The sequence below is a fragment of the Acanthochromis polyacanthus genome, chromosome 21 (assembly GCF_021347895.1).
Source record: "Acanthochromis polyacanthus isolate Apoly-LR-REF ecotype Palm Island chromosome 21, KAUST_Apoly_ChrSc, whole genome shotgun sequence".
Lineage (NCBI taxonomy): Eukaryota > Metazoa > Chordata > Actinopteri > Pomacentridae > Acanthochromis > Acanthochromis polyacanthus.
Window position 1 is genome coordinate 25,098,744 of NC_067133.1, and position 27,625 is coordinate 25,126,368.

The 27,625-nt window shown below is 39.7% G+C and overlaps 3 protein-coding genes across 6 annotated transcripts; all 3 read right to left on the reverse strand.

The window, feature by feature from the left end:
• Positions 1-450: 450 nt before the first annotated feature.
• On the reverse strand, positions 451-15,512 carry arhgdia (Rho GDP dissociation inhibitor (GDI) alpha). Its single transcript, XM_022202353.2, has 6 exons — positions 15,410-15,512; positions 5,305-5,503; positions 3,873-3,956; positions 3,203-3,279; positions 3,007-3,070; positions 451-2,225 (listed from the first exon to the last, which is right to left on the reverse strand). Exons 2-6 carry the CDS (start codon positions 5,495-5,497, stop codon positions 2,023-2,025), a joined length of 621 nt encoding a protein of 206 aa, XP_022058045.1. The 5' UTR covers positions 5,498-5,503; positions 15,410-15,512; the 3' UTR covers positions 451-2,022.
• Positions 15,513-17,292: 1,780 nt separating this feature from the next.
• Positions 17,293-20,467, reverse strand: alyref (Aly/REF export factor). 4 transcript variants are annotated; one of them, XM_022202355.2, is made up of 6 exons: positions 20,095-20,467; positions 18,513-18,671; positions 18,241-18,388; positions 17,971-18,034; positions 17,694-17,886; positions 17,293-17,609 (listed from the first exon to the last, which is right to left on the reverse strand). In XM_022202355.2, exons 1-6 carry the CDS (start codon positions 20,332-20,334, stop codon positions 17,595-17,597), a joined length of 819 nt encoding a protein of 272 aa, XP_022058047.1. In that variant the 5' UTR covers positions 20,335-20,467; the 3' UTR covers positions 17,293-17,594. The 4 variants fall into 4 exon arrangements, with proteins under 4 accessions (XP_022058047.1, XP_022058051.1, XP_022058050.1 ...); XM_022202359.2 differs by having other exon boundaries at positions 19,125-20,238; XM_022202358.2 differs by having other exon boundaries at positions 19,101-20,238.
• Positions 20,468-21,041: 574 nt separating this feature from the next.
• On the reverse strand, positions 21,042-27,043 carry mcrip1 (MAPK regulated corepressor interacting protein 1). The gene is made up of 5 exons (XM_022202360.2): positions 26,929-27,043; positions 24,295-24,386; positions 23,956-24,074; positions 21,928-22,032; positions 21,042-21,818 (listed from the first exon to the last, which is right to left on the reverse strand). The coding sequence occupies exons 2-5, from the start codon at positions 24,300-24,302 to the stop codon at positions 21,754-21,756; spliced, it is 297 nt and encodes a 98-aa protein (XP_022058052.1). The 5' UTR covers positions 24,303-24,386; positions 26,929-27,043; the 3' UTR covers positions 21,042-21,753.
• Positions 27,044-27,625: the final 582 nt, after the last annotated feature.

The window sequence follows — 27,625 nt, forward strand, 5'->3', positions numbered from 1 at the left end:
ACCAGAGCAGCATACAAAGAGATAAGGTTTAGATTTTGACAGTGCAAAAAGTTTTATTTTTAATTTGAGGGAATTCACGGCTCTTTTACTTTTCCATACTTCGGTGAGAAAATAATGCTGGACACAGAGGCAACTCCTTTTTCCTTGTTTGATAGCGTGCCAAACTAGCCACCAGTCAGGTTTCATGCAAATGTGGTGACATAACAGAAGACAAGCCTGTACTTCAAATAAGGCATTTAAGGCATGTAAAGAGAGAATAACTCACTTTGTCACTGACTTTGGGCTTTGTTAAATCAGAACTCTTCTGTGCACAAAAAAGCAGCTACACAACCCGCTAAATAACCCAGAGAGCATATTATGGGCTCTTTAAGTGCTCAGGGATGCAGCAGATTAAACAAAGACAACCTTCTGTTTGGTTATTGAAAGTCTGAATAAAACAAAATGCACACATTCTCCCAATCTGAACACTTTAATGTGAACACAGGAGCTCAGTAAACTGATACAGGTAGCACACATCGAGTCTCACCAAGCCACAGAGAAAAACATCAGTCCATGACACGAGAGCTGAATGAAGCCAAACAGACGGACGTCATTCACATACTTATGGAGTGTATAAAATAAAAGAGAAGAGATAAAACACTTTACTATGGCAGGATGTGTTAACCATCGGTGTCTGGTTGAGGACCGTCTCTGTACTGGTTCAGAAGTCAATTACAAAGTTTCACCTCAGCGATGTTGAGCACAGAGCGCTGGAGAGTCAGCAGAAGCAGCATGTGGTTGTAAGAGTCTGGAGGCACAGTCAGCAGTGGTAATCTTTCACTTAAAGTAATACAAGGTGAGCGCTTTAACAGTTCCTGTGTTCAGGTCAGTGAACTGAGGGAACACCTCAGACACACTGAAAAATATGTCCTCAGGGACAAGAGAGGACACATTTGGTGGTGGAAAGCCATAAGTACAACCTGGATTCTCATATTTCAAGTTGTTGTGAATGATGTTGAAAGGTAATTTAATAGATTTTAAGACAACAAAATGAAGAAGGGGTTTCCAAGTGGAGCTGATATCATGGCTTTTACAAATCATCAAAGCTGAAATAAAGACATAAGGAATAAGTCCTTAGTCCTGATTTCTTGTCCAGGTATTACAAGTTTTGTTAAACAGGCTCACATGATGGTCTGGCAAATATAGAATTTATTGTGAAGGCAAATGGCTCAACGAGGTTGTTATTTCTTTCTAATGGTTGTTATTAAGGCCACATGGCTGCTAAATAAAACTATCAAAATACCCTGATCAGGACAGGAACAGCCACAACTAAATCAAGGGGTCGCAAAGGCTTAGAGGTAATTGTTTCCCCCGTTCTCTCAGCAGAGTCTGCAGGGCGCTAAACTATTTGAAAAGAAGAGGTGGCCTGAATTCCAAATAATTTAACACAACCCAAGTACAAATAATCTGCTCAAAGGCTTTAGGAGGGCTGCGTCCAAGAGTTGTGTCCAGCAAAGATTGCTCAATGACCGTACAGCGAGCGTGTGCATGCAGCATTACTGCTTCCTGCACAATGTCTACCAAGGCAGATTATGGTAATAGTACAAAACAATCCGAAAAATCAAGAGGAATGAAAAGGGAGGAAGAAAAGAGAGCGGCGTTGGGGATAGGAAATCACATCGCTTTTTCAAGAGAAGTTCACAGATACCATTTTTTTCTCATTTTTTCTTTTTTAAACAAACCAGCACCAGAAAATCTGGATTGCGCACATTGTTTGCTTTCTCCATATTTTTTTTTTTTCAGGATTTAATACTTATCAGAAGTGTGAGAGCAAACCAATTAAGGGAAAAATGATGCCATGATTGGAATTTGGAAAGAGAAAATGAAACTGCAAGAGCAGGGGGCTGATGGACGGAGAGAGCAAAAGCCGAAAACAACACATGATCCAGACAGAAATCACGGAATGACAGCGAGAAAAAGAGAAATGGGACAAAGCAGAGGAAGACGTTAATGGAATGAGCGAGCAAGCGAGCGAGCGGTGAATCAGTCTTTCCAGTCTTTCTTGATAGTGAGGCTCCACTCCCAGGAGAGGTGGTCGTGTTTGTCGTCATCGGTGAACTTGGACTTGATGTTGTAGGTGCCACGGGCCAGCATCCCTTTGGGCGATTCCTCCATGGTGGTGAGGAACTCGTATTCCTCGTTTGGTCTGGGGCCGTAGCTACCAACCATGTATTCCGACTTGTCAACTGGATGTCAGAAAGAGGGGAAAGAAAAAGAGTTGTCGGAGACTTCTTGAGGATAATACGCACATTACTACCTCCACATTATGGAAAGTGCACGCTATATTTTCTGCAGCTAAGAGCAAATTTATCAAATGTAGATAAAAATCAGTCAACTTAAACTTAGAATTTATTCTAATAAATACAGGAATAGGGCTTCTTGCTTTACACCTACAGACCTTTGATCGATGTGCTGAACCAATGTTATTTTATTTCCATCCCATATGAAGAATGCAAAAAGAGGAGGTGCTTTAGGAGCTACACGGTGCCAGACCTCACCAGCCTGTTTGATGGCCATGTCTGGCCCATGTACTTGCAATATCATTTTCTTCTTCTATTTATCTTCAAAGCATGCACTGCCAATAGGCAACAACAAGTACAGCAAACAAAGCTCTCCACAAATCTAAACGTACAGTGTGGCCTGCAGCTTTATCATTTAATAGTTTGGGATATTTGAATATTTATCATCATTTGTTACCACTGCTGCATATGTACATTAACTATGGAGTCACAGTGAGGATCAGCTGGTTAGCTTAGCACAAATATGTAAACAAGGAAACAGCAAAAAAAAGAAAGAGTAGAAAAAGTGCTGGCCTGTTGCTTAAGGTCCCAGTAGGTCCTGGCCTCTCTTCACAGATTAACAATTAGTGATAACACATTAAAGATACTCGTATATGGGATGTCTATGTCAAAAACCACCTGAGGAACTGCAAATGGAGGATAAATCAAGTCACTGGTAAAGTCTTACGTTTAACTCCTTTCCTGAATGATTGCTGACAGTATTTCAGGCCCGACACAATCTCTTTGTTGACCTGCAAAATGCAACATTCATTTTATTCCACTGAACACTTTCCCATTTCGGTGATTAGTTTATTGCAACTGCATAAAATATCCAAGAGTACTGGCAACAACTGCTGAAATTGACAAAGACTGTTCTCTCTTACCTTGAAGTTGATCTTTATTCTGTATTCAACTCCCTCCTTCAGCACAAATGGATTCTTCTTGAAGTTCTCCAGATCTCCTGTTGTGGCAAAGCAATACAGCAGAAAAAGGAAAAGTTAAGTGAGTGCCAAGAGATGCAACAAACATCAGCTTGAACACTTCCTGGGCCTTTTGAGGTGTTTTAGAGAAGTACACTGAAGGATAATTAGCAAATAGTGCTTTCATGAATTTTGAGTTTCACAACCTTGCAGTAAAAATAGTGACCACCAGGAGGCTCACTAGTAGCGAGTACAGCTCTTAGGTTCTGCTGTAGCTCAGTGTGACCACTGGGGGGAGGGAGGCAGGAGTGTCACCAGGAAATGGCTTATTAACCCACTAACACAGGAGTCTTGTCATTAGTAATTAGACTAATGACCCAGCAGGTCATTTGGACCGTATCTGCACACAAGGATGGCAGTGATTACTGTTTACAACTATTTTTACTATGAGACAATTCTTTCATTGTGCTTTGCATGACAGCTGACTGAAAGAGGCGTTCCTCTCTTTGCACAGAAGTGTAAAATCTTTCAGATGACAACTGTACATGACTTATTTTCTCTCCAACATCTTCTGGTGGGTTTTGCCCAGCCTCCCGCCTCACACAGAGCAAACTACAATATCTGCTCTACTTACCCTGCAGGTCAAGGACCAGAGGATGTGGTGCCGTCTCACATAACAGAGTCATTCGTGTCACCTGGACGTTGGGGATGCTGGGATCTAAGACAAGGAGAAAAAAGGCAACAAATCAAAAATGATGACCAGATGATCATTTATGGAATTTAAGCAAAGCACCAGAGAGAAATGTGAACAGATTATAATTCTGCAAAAAAAACAAAAAAAAAAACTCTCTCATCAATTGTGCTTTTTTGTTTTAATGAGTATGTATCACCTTTTTACACGCAAGAGATTCACTATATGGGATTACATTATACAGCACCTTGTGTAATGTTTTACACTCGGCAATAAAACACTTCAGTATGTTTTCTGTTTTACTTTGTATTTTGTTGACTGAAAAAAAACTATTGAAAACTGTTGAAGGTGAGTGTTAAACACTGCCTACAGATCTCAGACATTTGTGAACTGACATGGATATTAGGAGAAAAACTGCAGATAGAAGCCTGACCTGATTTAATTACATATCAGGATTTGGACTGTCCCACACTTTCCATTTTTCAGCAAATTAAATTGGTTCAGTATTTGAGTCTCATCACAAAAGTTTATCTTGCAAAATATCGGAGTCAACAAGTTTATAAAAGATCGTTCTATCATGTGTTTATTTTATGACTGAAAAAAGGAAGCAAGCTCTGGTTCAACTTCTTCTTATTGCGTTATGTTCAGTTATTTAAGGATTTTGAAATGGCAAGGACCTGTACATGCAAAAAATACTGTCATAAAATATATCTATTATTACTAATGTACTGTATGGGACATAAAATCTGTAGTTTTTTTAACTAGGGATTGACTCATTATCAGTCTGACTGACAACTGGATTAGACATGCAGCAATTTTCAGATTTTTTTTAAGGTGTAATTGTTTAATGATTAAAGAAAGATAGATAATACTGCAAATGTGTATTGGGTCAGAATATCGGTCTCCTTTACTACTAATTATTATTTGCTGACTAATTGTTGAACACATTACTTTGTAAAGAACAAAACAGTCTTTTTTTCTACCTCACTAAATGTCATACTGCTCAAATACAAAATAAGTTTAATGAAAAACAAGATAATTATGGTTTGCTCATTTGATGACAACTTTGTGACTACATAGTTTTCAATACTCAGAGTAGCTGAACTGTTTTCACAACAAATAAATGAGGTTCGATATCCTGCTCTATTGACAGAACAAACACACAGAGCAACAACTTTGAAAGGCTTGTAGAAAATGTGAAGGATACACAAAGACACACACATATTTCACACCTAACCTACAACAATATCACTGCACTGATTAATGAAATCAAAATGCATAAATGTCTGCTTATTCATGCGTTTTAGGTAACGGCTAGAATGAGGGTTAGACTTGTTCTAGAAGTTGGGAAGGATTAAGAACAACCATCACCAACCTGCATTAACAGCAGCAGCATTGCCCAGCAGTGCCTCCTTGTACTTGCGCAGACTTTCATCGTCTTTGTCCAGCTCCTGGATCTCCTGTAAGCTCTTCTGGGCGGGAGGTTTGTAGCTGACTGCGGAGTCACCCTCTTCATTGGCTGCTGCAATCGCTGCCAGCTCCTCTGGTGTGGGCTCCTGCTCTGCCATGATGTGCTAATCACAGCAAGAAAGTGACAGCAGAGAGGAAGGCTTAGATGACAGGAACATGGAATCATAAGGATTGGTGGCAGATCTCTTCCGTTTTTACTCTTGCTTTAATTAAATCTTCATGTGAAGCAAAACAGTCCTCGGATATTAGACATCTGGTTGCTGGAAGATTATTACAGATTGAACTCTGACATGCGGATGCTGGTAGTCTAAACCAGCAGTTCATGTACAAAGAAATAAATCACAGCCACTTCCAACAGTTTATGTGTGATCTGCAACAAACCTACAGCCCTACAATACACAAAGCATCGTGGCACAGAGACCGTGCTGTGTATAGGTTCTTCGACAGCCAACATATACTTCACACCAAACAGCTCTTATTGAAATACGTCAAGAGACTGTTATGTGGTGTGGTTTTACAAGTGCACACACTATCAGACAAAAGCCAGGGCACTCTAGTCCTCACAATCTACCCTATGAGGAGCCAGTCTCCCTAAAGCCACAGCAGTGAAACACAACAGAAGCCGGTGGTCTAAACAGCTGATCATTATCTGAGCTCCAGGCTTCTCTCGTCTCCCCTCCTCCACCGAAAGCTGCTGTCAGGCTTCAGCAGACGAACAAGAAAAACAGCAGAGCTAGCATGGCCACTTACACCCAGCTGCACTGCCACACTACAGCCACTCCTGATTAGATGTGAGGGCGCTGATTCTGAGCAGGCCACATCACAGTAAAGTGAGGAGATCACTGTCATTTACTGACAATATACAGGTGCTTGGAGATAAAAACAAATATATAATACGGCAGAAAAACAAAGTTAGCCATTTAAAACATCTGGCGCACATGTGCAAGGCAAAACTAATCAACACCTGCAACAAGCAGCTGGATGACAGTATGCCTGTAACACTTGCCTGTTTGTCTTGCTCCACCTGCAGTGCTCATAAAATTGACGACACAAAAATCACTTGATTGGTCTCAGAGATGTTCTCAAATACAAAGTATATCCTTGATGAGACAGTGTTGGTAGTTTTGATCAACCAGGCAAAATCAAAATACTCTAAATCTTTTTACTAAACTAGGAGTGATACCACAGAGGAATGTCACTTAATAAGCAACACCCTTGGGGTCAGTCACACTCAGTTTATTTATTAATCTGACCTTCTTTTTTTGCCTGTGACAAAACATTCCTCTCAGTGAACAAACAGCTACGCCCTCAAACTTCTCATCCTGAATGTTTTCGACATTTGCATGCTGAAAGAACTTCACTTCCTGCTGCATTACAGAGAATTCACCAAGCGTGACTCTCCAGCGTCACAATACAGAAAAGACCATATCATAATCAAAATTGAAAGTGTACTCTTGAAAACAAACGAGATCAATGCTACAGCGTTAAAAAAAATGTGAGCACGTCTACATAAGGAACCATCCTAAGTGAAAAAGGAAGATTGGAATGTTAATTGCTTCTCTTTTCAGCTCTTACACTTGTCATATAAAGTACTGTTAATCATTCACACATAACAATTCAGTCAGTTTTTTTCCTGTTGCAAGTAAAATGTCGCCATGAATCAGAAGAGGCAAGTCAACAAATCAGTCAAATTCAAACACACAACAAAGACACCCGATGACAAATAGAACCAATGATGCCTCCTGAGGCCGGCTTCACCTGCTCAACACAAAAAAATACACCCCGACACAATCAATTTGAACAACCTTATAAATCACACTGGTGTAAACAGACGACACAAAAACCGGTTTGTTGCTCAGCCTGTGTGTCTAACTCTGCTCTATTGTGCCTCCATATACAGCTGGGTATTAGCCAAGCAGGAACTGAGAACACAGCACAGTTTTTTTCCCCCAAATGGGGCCTCTGTGTTCCCAATAAAAGCACAAATTCCTCCTCTGCCAATAGTGTGTTTTGGCTGGTCAGCTGTGTTGGAGTGTTTAGTGATTGGAGCGAATGAGAGAAAGGAAAACAGGACCAGATAGCACAGTGATGCCGTCATATCGCTCTTCAAGTATCAAGAAACAGGTTTTTTTTTTTCTCGCTTCCTTTGCTCGACTCATGTACTCTCTGTGACTGTCCTGTGGTGAGCTGCACTGTGCCGAAATTGTCACACAGGAGTAAGCACTGAGTCAAACAAAACCAACATGTTGCTCATCTGAAAATTGTTCTGAGAAGCACTTTTAAAGTCAAAGCTTCCCCTTTTATAGCCCCATAATACAAATTTCTGCATGTTTGTACAGTGTGCAATAGAAGTGAGTCCATCACTGTGCAATATTAATCACAAGTGTATCACCTCACAAAACTGCAGTGCTTGGAAGCTCAACAGCAGGGTATTTGCTCTTCTGCAAAATTGAAATCTAACCGTTTAGTGTTACACAGTAGGAAGTCGATGCAATGCAAACCTTTCGTTACTCAAACTCACATCAATACTTTATTTTTCCTGACAGACTCATTTCTCCAGTGTTGCTCAAATTTCTGGAGAGATTTACCATCATTGTTCAGAGACTGTTTTTTTTTTTAGCTGCTCTTTGCTGAAAGTGTTGTGTTGCTGGACCTTCGTCTTTAAAAACAAAACTCCAAAGGTGTTCTACTAGATTCAAGTCAGGTGACATACTTGGCTGGGGCACAGCTTTAACAGTTCTTAATAAACTCTTGTGTAACTGCTTTGAATCATTATCATGCTGGAGTGTCTCCTATCTGTCAAAGATGTGGTGACTCTTTAGTCAGTATTTTGGTACTCTTAATGCTATCTACAAATTGTTTTTGCACTCTTGCAGCCCCATATCACCAAACTCCCACCTCTGTTCTTCAGTGTCGGACGATGCATTCACTGCGGTAGTCTCAGTCAGGTTACTGTGGGAAAAATACGTCTTGGTTTCATCTGATCAATGTGCTTTAAATATTCAGAAGGCCTCTTCATGTTCTTCAACAAAGTTTAATTTTGCAGTATTGTGTCGAAGAGAGAACAAGGGCTGTTTCTTAGATGCTGCTCACAGGGTTTGATGCCATGCAATGTCCTTAACACTCTGAGCTGTCACAGAAACTGATTTCTATTGATAATATATGTGCAAAGTCTAAGGTGCTTGCACAACCGTTTTTCAGAGCGAGACCGTGCAAGTGGTGCATTGGAAGGACTCCCACTGAGACCCTGATTAGACGTACTATGGCTCATTTTACTTCCCGATTACTGCTACTACAATGATCTTCCTGTATCCTTTTTTCTTTCTTTTATCTCACAACCAGATATATCAGTTCCTCTGGCAATTCTTTTACATGTGGAGTCATGATGCAGGCATGCGGGAAGACAATCCATTGCTCCAAAATCAAGAATGTTCTGGTGCTGACAAGTCATTTCATGCAGTTGGGCTAATGAGAAATGGCAGGGGAAGTCAATTTTGTTCCATCGGTCACAGGTTTTCGAACATGTGCGTCATTGATCACATGCATTTACTTTAATTGCATTGAGTTTCTACAACAGGAAGTCTATTTTCAACAAAGTCCTTTTAAAGTATTTATTTTTGATTCAACGATCGGGCGAGGAAACGAATTGTAGATTAACTGATGGTGAGAAGAGTCGATAGCTGCAGCGCTACCAGGTTTAATGTAACTTGTAATTACTCTGTAAAGGCAAATTGGGGGTGAGTTTAAAACCTCAGACAACCCTTCTCCAACATGCTACGATTTGTTCTTCAACTGTTAACTTTAATTATTTAGGAACATTTAATTGTACTGCTAAGAAACTTTATTGTATGGCAACTTGTGTTTAGACAGCATTTAATATTTGAGAACATTCACTTCTTTAAAGATTTTGTTGAAAAAAAAGGTAGGAACAGTTTCTAAAACTTGTCTCTAGGAGTATGAATACATTGGCTGATTAGAAATATGATTACCAAAACTAATGCAGAAAACTATGCTGCTTCATGCTGTATGAACACAATCTTAGTGTGTATAAGCCAGTGCAGTTTGTCTTCCACTGTCAACACCATATTTACAAACATCAGCACTAACAACTGCTTCCAAGTGTGTTGTGCAATGTCTGCAGACAACCACATCACTCAGAGATGCCATCTTAATCAAGGATGAAATTGTTGATTCATCAAATTAAAGGTCAACTGGCTCCACAAAATAGATTACTTTTAACAATACTGACATCACCACCCTCATAATGATACACATTTTTTTTCCGGCTAGAACAATGCCAGTTGTGGCTAAGTGGCTACATACTAATCTGACAGGAAAAAGCCTTGCCATTGTTAAGTCTGCTGGGAATCAACACTGAGGTCATAAGATCGGGCAAACAAACACTGGATGTGCTGTTGAATTTGTTCACCTCAGTCTGCTAACCTTCACCTGCACAGTCCGCCATGCAGCTCTCTTTTACAGGAGGATAATCAGTTTGCTTGGCTGGACTAAGCAGCACAAATTTACAGAAACACAAGGCTCGGCAGCAGCAGAGGCTTGAGATTAGGCCTGTTCCTAAGCAACAAGTCTAAGCAATACGATTATCGAAAGGTGGGATTATGGTTAACGAGGCATTCAGGGACAGGAGAGGAAAAGTGCTTGGAGGTGTCAGTGCTGAGAGGATTCTCTTGAAAAGAGTCATTAGTGCCATCGAGATGTTACTGAAGATAACTGATCAGGGAGCAGGGAATCCCTGAGAGATGATACAGGCTTTGAGTGGACTGTACAGTCAGGGCTGCAAAGTCAGTGTAGAACTGAGAGGTACTGTGTATCACTACAACGCTGACATAGTGATACAGGAAACGTGATAACTTTGGTTAGTTTTGGCTATCAGAATATTGTGATATATATCAATATAGTTGTGAGAAATGTTTGTCCTTATCTTTTAAGTTGAATTATACTTAACTGACAACATTCTAATCCAATTTTCAGTAAAATTAAAAATCTAAAATTAATAAAACATGGTAAAACAAACAAAGAGCAAAAATAAAACAAAATACATTTACATGTTTGGACATCACATCAAAATTTGTAGTAATATTTTCCTGGTTTAAATATTGACATCACCAACAATAAACTCAAAAGTCATCATTTCACGTTAAACTATGAAATTGTACGAGTCAAAATTAGAAGTTAAAGACCAGTATTACCTAACCAGAGTTAAAGTCAATATAAAGGAGATAAAAGATTTTAAATAATCTTATAAGCTCTGCCTCATTTGTAATGTAATAGATGCTATGTGTTCAGGCTCTTCAGTTCTGTGGCAACCAGTCCCTCCAGGAATTCGCGATGTTGCGATCGCGCGAATTCACGCAAAATCAACCAATCTCTGAGAATTTTGCGCAGCCTTGCAAATTTGACCAATCACCGCAACTTTCCCGCAATTTTGGCCCACCTCCCATGTGTTCCACCAGTCATAGCAGCTCCCAGCGCAAACGTAATGCGCGTACGTCACCGAATTCACTTCCTTGTTTACGGTTTAAAGATGCAGACATGTGCGATACTAATGTTTCTCATTTACCAAAAAAAAAAATTACTGCTGAAGATCGTGATAAACAATTAATTCCCTGATGTTCTTCACCAAAGCGGAGCGGAATATAAAAAAGAAAAAAAAATCATCGATTGATACACACTTTTTTTTTAAACACGAAACATATTAGAACGGCTGAAATGAGCAGACAACAGACCAGACAAATCACTATGATGGAAACTGTTGCATCCAGATCAGTTAGAGCACTGAAAGAATGAGGTAAATTAGATGAATTATTCTACCAAAGAACACGGCGGAGTTATGTGACGATCAGCGTGTGTGAATCCTTCCTCTGTTACCAACATCACTCAAAAACCGACCGAGGGATTTGAATGAAAATTTCAGGGTCAGTCAGAAATGACACAAGGACCAAATGATTAGACTTTGGCAGTGGTATGGCTTAAAGTTTAGATCAACGGATTTGTTAACGATTTCCCATTGATGTAGCGGCACGACATCTGATAGCAGCACGGTAACCATGGCAACAAGTGAATGCTACCTCAGCAGCCTGCTGACGATCACATCATCGTGATCCTACAACAAATCTATCACAGTGGACGCATCGGAAACGGCACAAGGAACAACTGATTAAATCGTGGGGGTGTTTCTGAGTTCCATCAATTTCTGTCGCCCCATGCATAATTAGGTCACGTCATATTAAACCAGTATCTGGCTGCTGCTAATGTCCCACCATGGTGTGCCAGTTTTTGTGGAAATGGGTTGGAACGTTAAATAATTAATTTTGGGATAAATATTGTCAATTACAGAATTGAAACATGTTCTACAAGCTGGAAAAAAATGCAGCTTTTTAGCAATTGTCACTGTCTCCCGCAATTTTATCACAACAAATAAGCTTAAAACATCGCAACTTTTATCGCAATTTTTTAGAAAAGCTGCCGCGAATTCAGGCATTTTCGGCCGCAACAATCACGAAAAACGCCCGCGAAATCCTGGAGGGACTGGGCAACACAAGACGAGAACAAAGAAAAAACACATCAACGCATAAAACAGAAGAAACAAATATTTGCAAACTGAAAACCCTGAACGTATCCCTGCTCAGCCTCTTCAATACAAAGAATGCATTTTCTGTTCTTCCGAACACTGGCATCACAAAAGCATTTTAACTAAAAAGTTACTCTAGTGATAAGGCAGGCAACCAGACATACCAGAACAAGAGTTCTGTACTTCAACCACAGCTGCTTTACTGATAAATCAAGAAGTCTTACAGCTGATACTTTACACCCCTAATTACTGTTACATTGAAAAAAGTGCACATTTCCCTCAGTGACGAGAGCAGGACATAAAGCAAGCTTCACTAAAAGTAAGTGTGAAACCTTTGTGAAGTGACATTTAGCTCTCGGCTTCAACTCTCTATTGAAGGTGTTGCTCACAGATCTACAGCTGCTTTGATCTTCTCTGGTCTCTGTTAGGAGTCTCTTTCATGCAACACTCAGTGATCCTGAGACCTTTGGATTTGTCCTTTTTACCCACGCGATCTCTCTACACTTCTGTTCCCTGTCCCACTGCTTTAGTAAGAGCTTATCTGGTGCAGGTGCACTGCTCATGTTCTTCACATATACATGTTCACTCCTTTGCCCACCTTAAGTTGTTCTGAATAAATGATTCTGCAACCTGAGCTGTCGTAATGCCCACATCCTGTATTCAGCACCTTTGAAACACACTGAAAAACTTTTCATGCACATAGCTGATGAGTATTTGATGTAAATCAGACAGTATTTGCATCAAGTCATTTTACATTTTTCTTCGACTATAATCTTTGCGTATATTTAAGTTTTTCCTCACTTATCTGAGTGGAAAATGGAGTAAAAAAATGTGAAAGATTGTTCAACTTTAAAAAATTATATACAATCAAAGTTTGAGCCGCACCAAAAACAATATGAACATATATTTATACTGGCCTATGGACAATGACTTTGCCTTTATACTTGATGGAATTGTAATTAAATAGCAGCACAGTAAGTGAAGAGAGGATGTCTTGCATGTCTGGCTGCTACATGCCCTTTTTTGTCTGTCAAGACATTACTGCACACTTCCTTTTTGAAACGAGGCCTTGATGAATCATATCCTTTAATGCGTTAAACCACACCACTGCAAAGTTGAAGCACAACTCATCAACTTAACGTTTATCTATAATGATAACCTCAACTAATAATTTTTAAAGACGCTGTAAAAAAAATGTAGCTGCAAATGAATTGGCTGGATGTTATATTGGTAGATAAAATCCAGCTGGTCCATCAAGCTGAGGATGTAGTGCTAAACATACAAACACTTTGAGGAAGTGTTGCACCAAAGGTTCTTGGCAGAGCTGATGCAATGCAGAGGAACCCAGCCTTAATTCAAATGTACAAGGATGTGAAAAAGAAAAAAAAAAAAAAGGAATGCAGTGAGATGAAAATTAAGGACGGAGCAGCTCGTAAATGCATTTTGAGTTTGTGGTTATTGCTTAAATGAAATGTAGCGGCCAAAAGAGCTGTTTAACAACCAAGAGAAACTCTGCAGGGTTTCACAGAAAATAATATATCCACAATGAAGATTAATATGGCCATAAATAAAACGAGCAACACCGAGGGGAGGCTGCAAGGGATAAAGAAACAAAACATGACTATCCCAGGAAGAACCAGAACAAATAGGAAGCTTTAAAAATAGCCAGTGAAAAATCCCTGCGTACAGCAGCAGGAAGCTGTGAATGGGGGAGCCAAGGTGCCAGCTGAAAGGTCAGGGCTTATTCCCCTGCTCGACAGGAGTTTCAGCAACATGCCCAGATTCAGTCTGCCTCCCTGGGCAACACTCTCGATGGAGTCAACGTGCTCTACACAATGTGGGATTACGGCTGCATGAGGGTTTTTTTTTTAGGAATAGGAACAATTTGACGTTATACAATAGACTGTGTGAACATGAGAACCAACTAAAAGTAATTAATGAGAAAAACATTGGAGCAAAAAAAATAAATAAATAAAATTTGAATGAATGGTGTTGATTGACATTCCTGAACACTAAAGGTCATCACTGCCGAGTGAAGCAGCTTCCCAAGGCGGCTGTTGAAGGAAGGCCTCGCTCTGGCTGAGGAGGACCACACAATGCGATGAGGACATACTGATACTAGCACACAGTGGTCTGTGTGGAGAGGCTGGCGAGCATCCCTGCACCTATTCCCTTGAGAAACTCTGTTAAAAGAGAAGAGGCCACTGTGACACGATTCGTTATGGTTGGCTTAGAATGACCACTGAAAAGTGTTGAGCACAGAGAAAAATGGACGGTGATAATATGAAATCGACAAAACCACATTAATCACTGCGCTGTGAAACTGTAGCCCGTAGACTGAGTATTTTACTTAACAGTTTAAAAAGTGCACTAAACTACAAGATTAAGCTAATTTGGACAGCCTTTTACAACTCGGGCAGTTGGTTTCGACCCTTTACTGCCTAATGTGAGCTGCTGAACACATGCTTTACGGGAAAAAAACACATTAAATGTTACATATTGAGGCTATAGTGTTTAATTCTAGCTCTTCAAGTCAGAGAGGAAAAAGAAGCTGCAAAACAAGACATCCGGCCGCCCCTGCAAGGTTGCATGTTTCAAGGTGAAGCAAAAGAGAAGTTCATGACAGAAACGTACAATTACATAAGTTCTCTCAATTTCTACAAGAGAAAAACACAGATTCCTCCAGGCTATTAATTTCTCATACACACAGAGAGAGGAAGGAAAGGGAGTATTCACGGGCAGGGTCATCTCTGAGAGAAGTCAGCAATTCAGTCAAGCACACTGCTTACCTATCACACGTAAGTACAGAGAGACTAGAACCTAATTTGATGTCGATTAAATGAGATCTGGCTCCACTTGACTGTGAGATTCGTCAAAAAGCCAAAATGGAGGCTGGTTTTCTGTGTGAGCCAATTCAAACTGAAAGACAGCTGAGTTCCAGGAAGTGGCAAAAACTGTTCCTCAAACGGCACATGACGGTTGGACACGTTCAAAAGTTGATGAAACGATTACTTTGATTTAACTTTTGCTTCACTATTCATAGCATCTGTTTATTTTAAGTGTTATTTAGCTCAGTAGATGACATTTTAGCTAGCTAACGGTCTACACGAGCAGCCAAGACCAGGCTCAACACCCGGAACTTCACAACTACCGAGCCGCTGCACCCCTCACTGAAGGCGGTTAACTTTCCAACTACTTTGAGGGATTAATAGTGCGATAAAATGTTAAAATTTGATCAAAAAAGGCAAAAATGCTCAGTTAAACAAAACGATTCCTTCATAAAGTCACGTTCGTGCTCTAAGTTAGTCATTATTTCGGTATCAAGTGTTGAAACTCTTTTTAATTTGGCCGCAGCGGTTTGTTTACAGGCTAAAACCGGTTATTCAAAGAGTTTCGCGAGTCTTTTATCAACTCTTACCGTTTACAGTGCTGGCTGGCTGGGACAGTCTGCTGTGAATGAGAGTGAAGTGAAGCTGCGAAAGAAAATCTAAGCCGAGAGCCGCTGACAGACATAATGTCCGGTCCGGCAGTTTCAAAATAAGAGCACAGTGAAAGTTATAAAACAGAAATTAAACACGTTGTTGAATGTTCAACGTGGGGCCCACAAAAACTTCTAAAACGTTTAAATTCTTAGTTATTTAACTATTTACCAAAGTACAATTTTGCATTTTATTGCCTGTGTATTTCTGTCACTTTATATTTTTAAACTATTTTATAAGATATTATTCAGTTACTTACTCTGTTATATTACATTTATCCATGCATGTGTGGTAACTTAAAAAATAAGATTTTACACAAAAAATCATTTGATTACCTTAAAAATGTGACATGTTTCTATAAATAAAACTATCCGACAGCATCGCATGATTCTACTGTATAATTAATTAAATTATTGCTTGGATATTCATCTGTAATGCGAGCTATAACCAATACTTTTATGTGCATTATGAAAACTCTTATTTCAGTGCTTTATGTCCTTTCTATATTCAGAATATTTAATAGAACTCATTATTTTTATTTGTAATGTCTTAACAATGTTAGGGATCCATCAGTGATAGTAATAACTTTGAAAGGGCATTACTGATTATTAAAAAATAAGAAAATTTCAATTAATTTACATTTCCCATGACCAAGGAGGGAAACAAAAAAGACTGTTGGTTTACATTTTAAAACTTCTTTTCAGCTCCTTTGCGCTAGGATCACTGCACAGCAGTCCTTTACTACCTTTTTCAGTATAAAGTCGCTTTTCCATTTTTTTATTTTTTACATGCACTTTTGTCTGCTTCTTTTATAAGTTTTATTTAGCATAAAGTTTAGGCTTTTATGGTATGTATGTTCTTGAGCTCCTGTACATACAAGGGTGCACCGAACAGCAGGTTGTAGCTATATGTATTACTTATCTATTGATCTTTGAATCTTTTATAATATATGTTCTGCCTTGTCATAGCCACTGCCTTGTCCTGGTTTTCAGAAAAATGCAATGCTCTTCCATTACATTAATTGGGATGACAAAGTTAACTTCAATTATGAAAAGCTAAACAGAACCTGTTCTTGTTCACAATTTCCAACTTTTTGCATCCGAGCGAACCCTTCTAGAAAAAAAATGCACCGCGACAGGCTCGGGCTTGCAGAACATTTTTTTTCCGGCAGATCTTGACATTTGACTTTACAGCTTCTTCATTTCACGTTAGTTTTAACTTATTTTTGATGTGACATTTCTAGAACAGCAGCTAAACTAACTGCAGAAGTTCCTATTGAGCAGGGTAAGAAGTAGTGATTGACTCTGTAAGTCAAAGGCGTGGCAAGCAGAAACCGACCAAAGTACATTTCAAAACTCAGCGGGCTCAAAAATGAAGTTGTATTACAGTGAATCGTTAATGCAGAGCAGGACGACATCTAGTGGTTGTGTTGCTAAAATGTTTTCACTCATTTTCAACTAAATACTGCAGATTAAGCCCAGCATTTTCTATTGAATACATGTATTATTTTTTATATCTGTTCTTTGGTAGTTGTTAGGATTCACGTGCTTGACCACTTGTAATAGGTGTGGCTTTTATGACTCTCCTTTATAAAGAATTCAGAGTTTTATGTTCACTCAAGACTGAAACCACTGCAGACTGTCAGTTCATAAGATATTGCAGATTAAATCAAAAACTAGACCTCAAACACCTAGTTTCTAATAGACTTAATTTCAACATAAATTGATATTTTGGTCTGCAGATGTATTACTATTAGAGACCAGGTGCAAACACACAAAATACTGCTAGTACAGACAGAAGAACATAGAAACGAGACAGTTCATTTGGTTAATATGCACTGCAGGTTTTTATTACAAGTTTCATTTACTACAGGGTAGAAGAAAGAACTGGGAAAACCCAGTTCTATAACCTACAGCCAAAACCATTTTCATCAGAAAAAAAAAAAAAAAAAAGGGAAAAAAAATACTGGTAAAAAACACTTTGGAGCATTTAAAAGAAGAGGTTGGAACAATAATTTCAATTACATCAGAACACAACCAAGTGTAAAATATTTTGCACATCTGTAACAACACCCTTCTGCTGTGCAGACAGGAAGAGATGAGGACGAGGAAGAACTTGATTTCTTTAGCTGGTGTCCATCTGAGAAAAGAAACGGAATGAAATTAGACAGCTGCCGAAACATCACTGTTTAAAGACGGGCTCCATCTTGACAGATGAACATACCCTGGCATTGTAGGCATCTAACTGGGCATCTAGCTCCTCTGCTGACAGCTGCTGCTTGCTAGTGCCGCCACCACCACGGCCGCCTCGCCCTCTTCCTCTGGCACCACCTGCACTGCGCCCTCCTCGGCCTCTCTGCATGCCTCCGAAGCCGCCGCCACGATTTCTGTTCATGCCTCCACCACCTCTGTTCAGACTGAACACAAAGCAGGCATCACAAATGGTGTCCACAATGTTTGAGTCACATTTTTTGAATAAAAGGACAAAAACGTTCACTTACCCCTGCATAGGTCGCCTCTGTGTGTCAATCTGTGATGTGACGAGCTGTATGTTCATAGGTCGCCCTAGAAAGAGAGATCATATCCTTCACAACTTGTACAGGACAGTGGCATAGTGGTAACAGCCAACTAATTTAACAGACAGAAAATACACTTTTAAGTCAGATAGCAAAAACATAAGTCACATCCAGCAAAGTTTGGAAATGTAGCAAAAAATTCATCAAGTCATCATACTTTAAAACAGCTGAATGCAAGTCGACTTTGAGACATACCATCAAGTGGGATCCCATTGTACTGTTTCATGGCCTTGAGAGCATCTGCCCTTCTTTCAAAGTGGACGTCTGCAGTGCCCAGGCTTCTTCCTGATCGGTCGTAATGAACTGCAGCCTTTTTCAGAGTCCCAAATTCAGCAAAAAGTTCCTAAAAAACAAACAAAAGAGGCAAATCCTGAGTTTCTATGCCCCACTCAATTTAGCATACCAAATGAAGGTCAACATTGTCCTGTCTCAATTAACAAATGTATGTACAATGAAACTCCAATTACCTGAATATCTGCATCTGAGACCCCAAAGTCGAGATTGGAGACAAGGAGCTTCCCTCCAGTTTCCACACCAGCTCCTCCGCCACCCCCAGCAGTACCATTGAAGCCGCTGAAGCCGTTGTCGAACATGTCGTGCTGCCACTTATCCGGAAGCTGTTTAGGCTGCAACAGACGAAAGAGAACGCACCTGCTGACTTCAGGATCCCCTTGCCTCTGTCAATCACAGAGTCCACACGGCTGGGTGTTGGGGCAAGCAGGGGTTCCACTTCCAACATGGCCAGGGTGCTCAGCTCCCCCAAGAGGGTCCCCAATGTTCCCTGCCCACCCCATCACTACAAGCAAGTGAATCAGTTCAGACAGAGAAGGACATACAGAAGACAAACAACTATAAAAGCAAGGGGATGTGTTGTCTATCAGCTCTATATACCCACATATTTGAATTTTTAAAATTACATGGCCTAGCAGCCTCTGCTGAATCAATATATATGCATTTATTCAATGTTTAAATAATTATGGAGCAGACTGAGTTAAATATCCCAACCCCACCCACAAACTCTATAATAAACCCTGAAAACTTGCCAGACTAGCTACCAAAATTGCCCATTGTTCTCTTGCCATCTGCGCCTCCACCAAAGGCCCTCCAGATATGATCCTCGGGGTAGGGGGTCGCCATCTGAAGCAGCGTTGCCTCCAGCGTTGCACCATGTATCCTGGCCCGCTCAAGAGTTCTTTACCAAGCCATGAAAGGGGCTTTCACGAAGGGGAAGTGTCCATAAGATGGTGTGGATGTAAACAATTAGAAAAAGGGCCCGCTATCCCCTCTATGTGAGCGTGGATTATCTGAGCGTCCATTTTGAGACCACGCCATTTTGACCGGGGCTTTGTTTGGTTTGTCTAGACACTCATTCACACTTAGGGAGTGAAGATTTGACTTATATGAACAACTATCGGGGGTTGAAGTCCACTGATCCATCCACAAGCAACAGCCACACTGGTTGAAAAGCCACCCAACAGGCCTTGTTGTGAAACCCGCCAGCCACTCCCGAACAAAAGGCCGCCTGGACGCTGCACCGGGACTTGGGACAAAAACTACTCTCCCAAAAGTAGTAAAAAAAAAATCATTTGCGGGTGAACTTTCTCGATGAAGTAGTTTCCTCTCAACATCAATTTGACACTTGGGGTGGAAAGCACCGTCATTGACCGTGGACGACTAGCTCTAATTTAAGGTGCTGGATGCAAAATGGCGCCGCCGAGGCCTTCAAGCTCCAACTTTAGCTAGTTAGCCAACATGGCTAACACAACCGCTCTCTCCAAAAGGCCTCTTCTTGAAAAATGATGTAACACACATGGGTTGTGGGAGAAGGGACACATAAAGCATAAAACTTCCATTAATGCTTAACCGCTAACTATAGAGCTCTCCTCTGAGGGACGCTCGGCGGTTAGCAATCATTTAATTCGCTCGACTAGCATGCTGGCTAGTGGATTAGCTAGCAAGCCTATTGGAGAACAGAAGGAGGTTACCCAGGCATTTTCAGCTTTGCCGAAGGTTTTCCTTTCTCTGCCAATTCCTCTAACTTTCTCATACCCTGCTGTATGGCGTTGGTCTGCCTCTAGCGCGGTTCATGTTCTGTCGGTTCCTCATGGGGCCGGATCCGCCTCCTCGGCCTCCAAATCCACCGCCGCTGACTCCAAGACGCCCAGGGCCTCCTCCACGGCCGCCGCCGGAGCCTCCGCGGCCTCGACCTCTTCCACCCCGGCCTCCGCCTCTCTGCTGCCTGTTCTGCTTGATAATGTCGTCTAGGGACATATCCATTTTATCGGTCATTATGCTGCTCCAATAATGCTAAACTGTCAACGAAATATAAAAAAAAATACGCCCTAGACTCGTTTGGTCCCTCTCCCTGTCCTTCCACAACGTAATGCTCTCTGCACTGACGACAAAACACAATGAGCCAACGTCTGCAGGATATAGACCAACTACTACGTTACGTAATGCACGTACATAATACGTCATTACGTAATACGCACGCTCAAAACACTGACACCCTGTACTGTTATGCAAATATCACCATTAGCAATACCTATAGCTCAAATTGGCTTTCAGAATAGATAAAATAAAATAAAATAAAATAAAATAGACTACATCTTAAAGTTACTATACCTACAATCATTTTGACAATTAAAAGTCACTTTAAAGCAGAAATTACAATCTTACTTGTTTTATTTACTGTTTTTGTTAGTGTTATATGGCATGTTATGTATCATCAAATGACTTATCAGTTATTCAAGAAAAAAATATTAGCAATAATCACTAGCTGAAGCTCTAAAATGAGGGGCTTTAACAAGGCAATCATGCGTCAAATAGCAGACATTATGGAATTTGTTATAGTGTCAACTTGAACAAAATGCAAGTTTAGTGCAAAAATTTTCTTCCTAAAATTCATATAGTTGCATTAAGTGATGTCTGATGTGATGAAAATACAGCCAGATCCGATCTGGACAATGTTTATGTGGGATAAATACAAGAAGACGTACTGTAAAAGTCTTTTATTCAACATTTTGTTTCAAGGCTTAGGCTTAGGGGAGGGGGGTTAACCAAGGACAGCTTACTTGGGGAGGCCTCTACTTAATAAAGTCCATCCAAGGGCAAGAAAATGTATAATAAAAATGTTGGCCTTCTACACTGTATTTTGGCTTCCAAAACTTGCCCTTAAAGTGTATATCCAATATCCAATGTGACCATTCCAATTACTTCTACAATTTATCAATCTATCTTCCAAAACAAACAAACAAAATAAAAGAAAAAAATAGAAGTCAGCCCTTTCACATTTTCCTCCAGAGTCGTATAAGTGGTAGTAGTATTGTATTTAAGACTGCAGTCTTTTGTGTCCAGTGGAGCAACAGTTTGTACCTCAGCATCGGATGTCAGCAAATTTGGATCAACGCTTGCATCAGTCCCATCCACAAAAAGAATGAGCATATGAAGATTTGTGACTTGGAAAAATATCAACCAAGAGAAGGGAGAACGTGTGCTCCCCGAAATCCCAGTTCTTTTCTTCTTAGACAGTTGTAGAGGATAATAAAAGAGGTGAGGGTTGCAACCGTCCAGAGTTTAGAAATGAGATTGGCATTCTGCATTAGACTGGCCAACAGGGCTAACTTTCTGGCTGACAAAGGGCTGATGGAGGAAAAAGTTCTTGAGGATAACAGGAGGAAAAAAGCGACAGGATCATTTTGAGAAAGACTAGGACTTCTTGGAGTCCTGTGTGTTGCGTTTTTTGAGGTCACTCAGGTCCACTGGTGTGAAAGCTGCAAGAGTGGACAGAAACAAATTTTTAAATGGCTTTTACTTGACTGATTTAATCCTTTACTGTGGTATACAAACAAAACCCACTTATTAAATTACACAGTTACTTACAATGTAAGTTAGGATTTGGGTTCTTCTCCACATACTCCTGTGGTCCACGGTCATTACGTTCACTATTTTGTGTTGATCTGATGTCTCTGAGCACACACTGCCAGGCTGGAAGAGATTAAAGGAAACATTGCAATGCTACATTTATGAAGGTCTAACCTTGCATGAATATTTTTTCAGGACTAAAAAGGTTCACAGTTAAGGTTCTGACTTCTTGCAGTGGAATGGGGTATTATTTAGTCAGCAGGACCTTATTTTGTTTTTCTCATGCATGTGGATGTGACAATAGTTCTGCCAACTATTTTACATTATTCCACTGATCTACAGGTAGAGGTTTTAAAAAATTAGATGCATTTGATGTGTTTGTTAGGGCTAAAGGATATACACATGACTTCTGTAGAGCTAACAGTCAATGACAACACAAGAAAACGCAGTGAAATACTCACACACAAACGCATAGCGCACATTTGGGCTGAACAATTAATCGGTTGAACAAGGTTTAAATTGTCGTGTCAGCAGTTTTACAAATTTATGTTGCTTCCAGTTTGGTCATGCTCCATCATATGTTTTAAATCAGTTACACAGTGAATACTTTGCTGAAGCGTGACTTCACAAAATGAAACTACAAATCAGCTTCCAATTGCCGTGTTTGTCAGAAAAAATCGCAAAGAGATATTTTTCCAAAATTGTTCAACCCTAATACGTATAATTAAAGTTGAATAGTTCCCTCTGCTTTGCAAATGACGAGAATAGACTCATCACTGAGTAGAGAGAGATCGGTAAGTGTGATCTCTTGCAGTGAAAAGAGGAAAAGTTGACTTAAAATAGCAAAAATCCTGTAATGCTCCTAAATGCTACAGTGTAATGTTTAGGATCCAGTACTAGATTAATTAATGTAACAGATGCAATCTATAAGGCTCTTTATAAAGGTAAATGCTATGGGTTTTTCAGTATTTCTATTGATTTTGCACAAGATTTAATTGATATGAGCTACAGCATCACAAACATTTTATTTTTTCTTTCTGAATAAATTTAATTTGCTCAGCTATTCCCTTCTAGAATTTACATTTGATTGGATCTACATGATCAGGACAGTGATTAAATACTCCACACTGCACACTGTGATCAAAGTTCTGACTTACACAACATGCATCGTCCTTAATCTGTTGTTAACGAGCCTGCATTTATCAGTGTGATTAGTTTATAGCCGATTGTCACTGAAGAAAACCGAATTAAAGGGATAGTAACCACCCTCTCTCTCTCTCTCTGCCCGTTCTAACTCCATCTGGTGAATTTCGGCTTCAGTATATTCGGGTTCATAAAGATATCCCCTTGGCTGAATGCTGAAGTCAATATATTCATCGTCGCTGTCGTAGTCAGACATGTTGTTGTTAACTTTACGAGCAATAAACAAAGTGAAACCTGCGTGGCTGCCAGCTGGAGGCAGCGCAGAGTGATATGAAGGGAGAGAAAACAGTGCCAAGCGTTTACAAGATCTGACTTTTTTGTGGACAACGGTTTTGTAATGCAAATATATCACTCTTTCGAACACATATTGGTTTGAGAAGAAAACGCTTTATTTTCGTGACCCTAGCAAACTGGCCGGACTACTTTCGTCTGGACCAAAACCGGACTGGATCTCTGCTCACCGGACGCTGTCGGGGGTAAGTCTGTGTGAATGCACAACACTGCTGACGGGGATGCCATACAGATTCATGTCAAAAATCCCGAACTATCCCTTTAAGTACTCTTGCAGTAATGGAACATCAAAGGATGAGTCAGCGACAACAGACCTACTGACGATCTCCCACTTAACTCAAGTGGGCAACCATGTGCAGAGATAAGAGATTTAAACATTAAAGATCTAAACAGGTCAAAGTTTACTTCCCTGTAGTAGTATATGTAAACGTTAGTAGCTTACAGAAAAGAAAAAAAAACTTTAGCAGTTTTAGTTTTGAGAGGTCTTGCAGTAAAATCCTTAGATTAGACTGGCAGGTAATTTAGCACATCATTGTCAGATGTCATACTTACTATCATGTATAAAGCGCACATTTTCTTCATGTGCTGGAGTAAAGAGCTCCCCACTGTTAGTAGGGGATCGGGGGCTTGAAGTCCTCTTGTAACTATTCACCATCCTGGGAGCTGATGAGCTTTACAAACATCAAAACATCACAATTAGCATCATAGCAGATACTGATTTGTCGAAAGTCATTTCATCATGGTTTACTCTACACTAAAATGAGCATTCCTCTGTGTGTCATTGTTGAAGCAGTACATACCTAATACTGTATGTGATGAAACATGATCACTAATAAAACTGACCCATTTCTAACTGCAATTGTATTAGAAGGGCTGTAACATTTTTCAGACCTGGTCATTCTGTTTGCAGTCTGTACTCGCTCCTCGCTCCTCTGTGGTGAGTGGATTTGAAGGGTACGAAGGTTCAAGTCCTCAGCTGAATTCTAACAATAAACAGTAGTGACAACTTAAGCATTCCCACATGAATAAAAACCCACATACACTATCAGTCAAAAGCTTGGACACACCTTCTCATTTAACATTTTTTTCTTTATTTTCATGACTATTTACATTGTAGATTCTTACAGAAGGCATCAAAACTATGAATGAACACATATGGAATTATGTAGTAAATAAAACAGTGTGAAATAAGTCAAAACATGTTCTATGTTTTAGATTTTTCAAAACAGCCACCCTTTACTTTAATTACTGCTTTGCACACTCTTCCTTGGTTCCTTCCACTTGGTTTCACCAGCCGTGTCTTTGTACGAAGCAGAAAAGGTGAATGCATGGTCTCTACATGGATGGTTCCCACTGTGAAGCATGGAGCAGAAGGTGTGATGGTGTGGAGGTGCTTTGCTGGTGACACTGTTGAGGATTTATTCAAAATTGAAGGCACACTTAACCAGCAAGGCTACCACAGCATTATGCAGCGACATGCCATCACATCCAGTTAGCGTTTAATTGGACCATCATTTAGTTTTCAACAGGACAATGACCCCAAACACACGTCCAGGCAGTGTAAGGACTATTTGACCAAGAAGGAGATTGACCTGGCCTCAACAGTCACCTGACCTAAACCCAATCCAGATGGTTTAGAATAGAATAGAATAGAATCACTTTATTCATCCCCGAAGGGAAATTCAGTTGTCAGTGTTCTTATCTGTTTAATTTTGAATTGAATAGCCTGACTGCTGATGGCAAGAAATCTTTCCTAAATCTTTCAGTCCTGCAGCACAGGGATAGGAGCCGCAGGACCGAAAGATTTGGGTTCAGGATGAGATGGACCACAGATTGAAGGCAAAAGGGCCAACAAGTGCTCATCATCTCTGGGAATTCCTTCAAGACTGTTGGACAACCATTTCAGATAACTACCTCATGAAGCTCAACCAGACAATGCCAAGAGTGTGCAAAGCAGTAATCAAAGCAAAGGGTGACTATTTTCAAGAATCTAAAATTTAAAACATGTTTTAAGTTATTTCATATTTTTTTGTTTACTGCATAATTCCATATGTGTTCATTCATAGTTTTGATGTCTTCAGCGAGAAACTACAATGTAAACAGTGATGAAACTAAAGTGAAACTATTAAATAAGAAGGTGTGTCCAAACTTTTGATTGGTAGTGTACATACAGTTACATCTACACAAACATACAGCTTTGGCATAAACTATTAGACCACACTGAGCACAATTTCTGGCTTTTCTTTAGCAGTTATCAGTGGAGGCACATCTGTTATCTTCTTAAGTTTGTAATGGCCAGCTGTTTCGCCAGTGCCAAGCTGGCTAGTAATGGCTCTCACGGTTTTCCTCTTCTTTAAGCACCTGTCTGTCTTCCCATCATTTTGAAAATTTCTATTTTTTCGGCATTGTTGACTAGTAATTCAGTTTGTATTATCTGTTGACTTTGCATATACTGTTTGTGCACAAAATAGTAGTCTCAAAATATTTTCAGCCATCAAATGTAAATGTAGAAATATGAACACTTTCAGTACATCATATTTTTAACAAGCATCGCATGTATTGACTTAAAAACGTGGATAACATACAGATGTATGTACACACACACACTCACACACTCTATACATAATCATAACATACACACACATGACTTCAGCTTTTGCATAACAAATACTGTGCTTTTTTCTCACAATGTCTTTTCTCCTCATTATTCCTGACTAGATTTTTTTAGAAATGTTTTTCATAATGTTTTGTAGTTATTGTACAGCCTTGTGGAACAGTCACTCCGCATTTCACAGGCTGTATTGTGTGAGCTTGTGACAAATAAGAACTCTTGAATCTCCTTAATTACTGTAAGACACTTGTCATCTCTTTTAGAAGATGCTGTAAGCATTTACCTACTATGATAACCTAAAAACAAAAGTTTGTTATGACGACTTAGTAACGCAGTTTGTCTAACAATTTTCTCTAAACTTCTCATAGGAACATTTCCTTAGTTAGCGTCCAAGTAGTCACTTAAAATTAACCATATCTTCTAATGAGATCAGATCATAATCGTAACTATATGAGTAATTCGTAAATTCTAGGGTTATCTAAAACTCAGAGGCGCTACGTATCAGAAAAAAAGCGCAGATATTGACGTTTGCTGAACAAGGAGCTTTTGTTTACGTTCTGACTAGAGTAGCTTCAGCGATGTTAGCAGCAGCTTCCAGAGTCAAACCTAGAGCACCAACCAGCAGCTCTTATCAACAAGCATCACCTCTAAAATACTCTAGAGACATGCATCTCCCTACAGCTGCGACCTGGGGGGCAGCTAACTATAGACTTCCTGACACAATAATTCCAGCTAGCTAACTTTAGCCTTTTAGCTAGCTTACTGCTCATTTACATTGTCCTGGCGCAACGTTAGCTTCAAACAGCCAGTATTTCATTAGCGTTTCGGCTACAACATATTTATTAGAGGCACGTCAGCGCAACAATAATATTTCCAAGCTTTCCAGTAAATGAGAGACGAGAAAGGCGACAAACCTTTGTATAATCGTTCCTTTCGATTTCTTTATTCACAGACTGGGTACGCCGTTAGAGCTGGCTAAAACGTTGCCAATGCCAACCAATCAGTTCCGGGAAAAGACACGGAAGTGAATTGGCTTCCAAAACCTCGAAAGCGAATATTACAGTAAACAACAGCAACACAACAACCAAAAGAATAAAACATTAATGATAATAATAATTTAATAGTAAAAAAGAAAAGTAATTAAAATGTAATAATGCGCTCTGCTTTCATATCAGGATAGCATTCTAGGATATCAAAATGTATTTAATTAATTTTAATTTCTTCTCCTTCTTCTTCTTCTTCTTCTTCTTCTTCTTCTTCTTCTTCTTCTTCTTATTATTATTATTATTATTATTATTATTATTATTATTATTATTGTTGTTGTTGTTGTTGATGTACAGTGACAATTTTCACCGCAAACGCAGCAGAACTTGACTGAAGATGGGAGCCTACTATGTATCCCAGGTAATGCTGTACCATAGTAATTAGTAGAGCTGCAACAATTAATTGATGAGCTGTATAATAAAAAATTAAGTCAATTTTTTTTCTTTTTATACATCAACAAATGTAACCAAATAGTCTAAAAATGTCCTCTGAGCTCTTTTTTCAACAGTGGGAAGAATTATACTCCCCTTTACCAGGAGGAACACTTCTTGCAGCACCGTTCTCAGG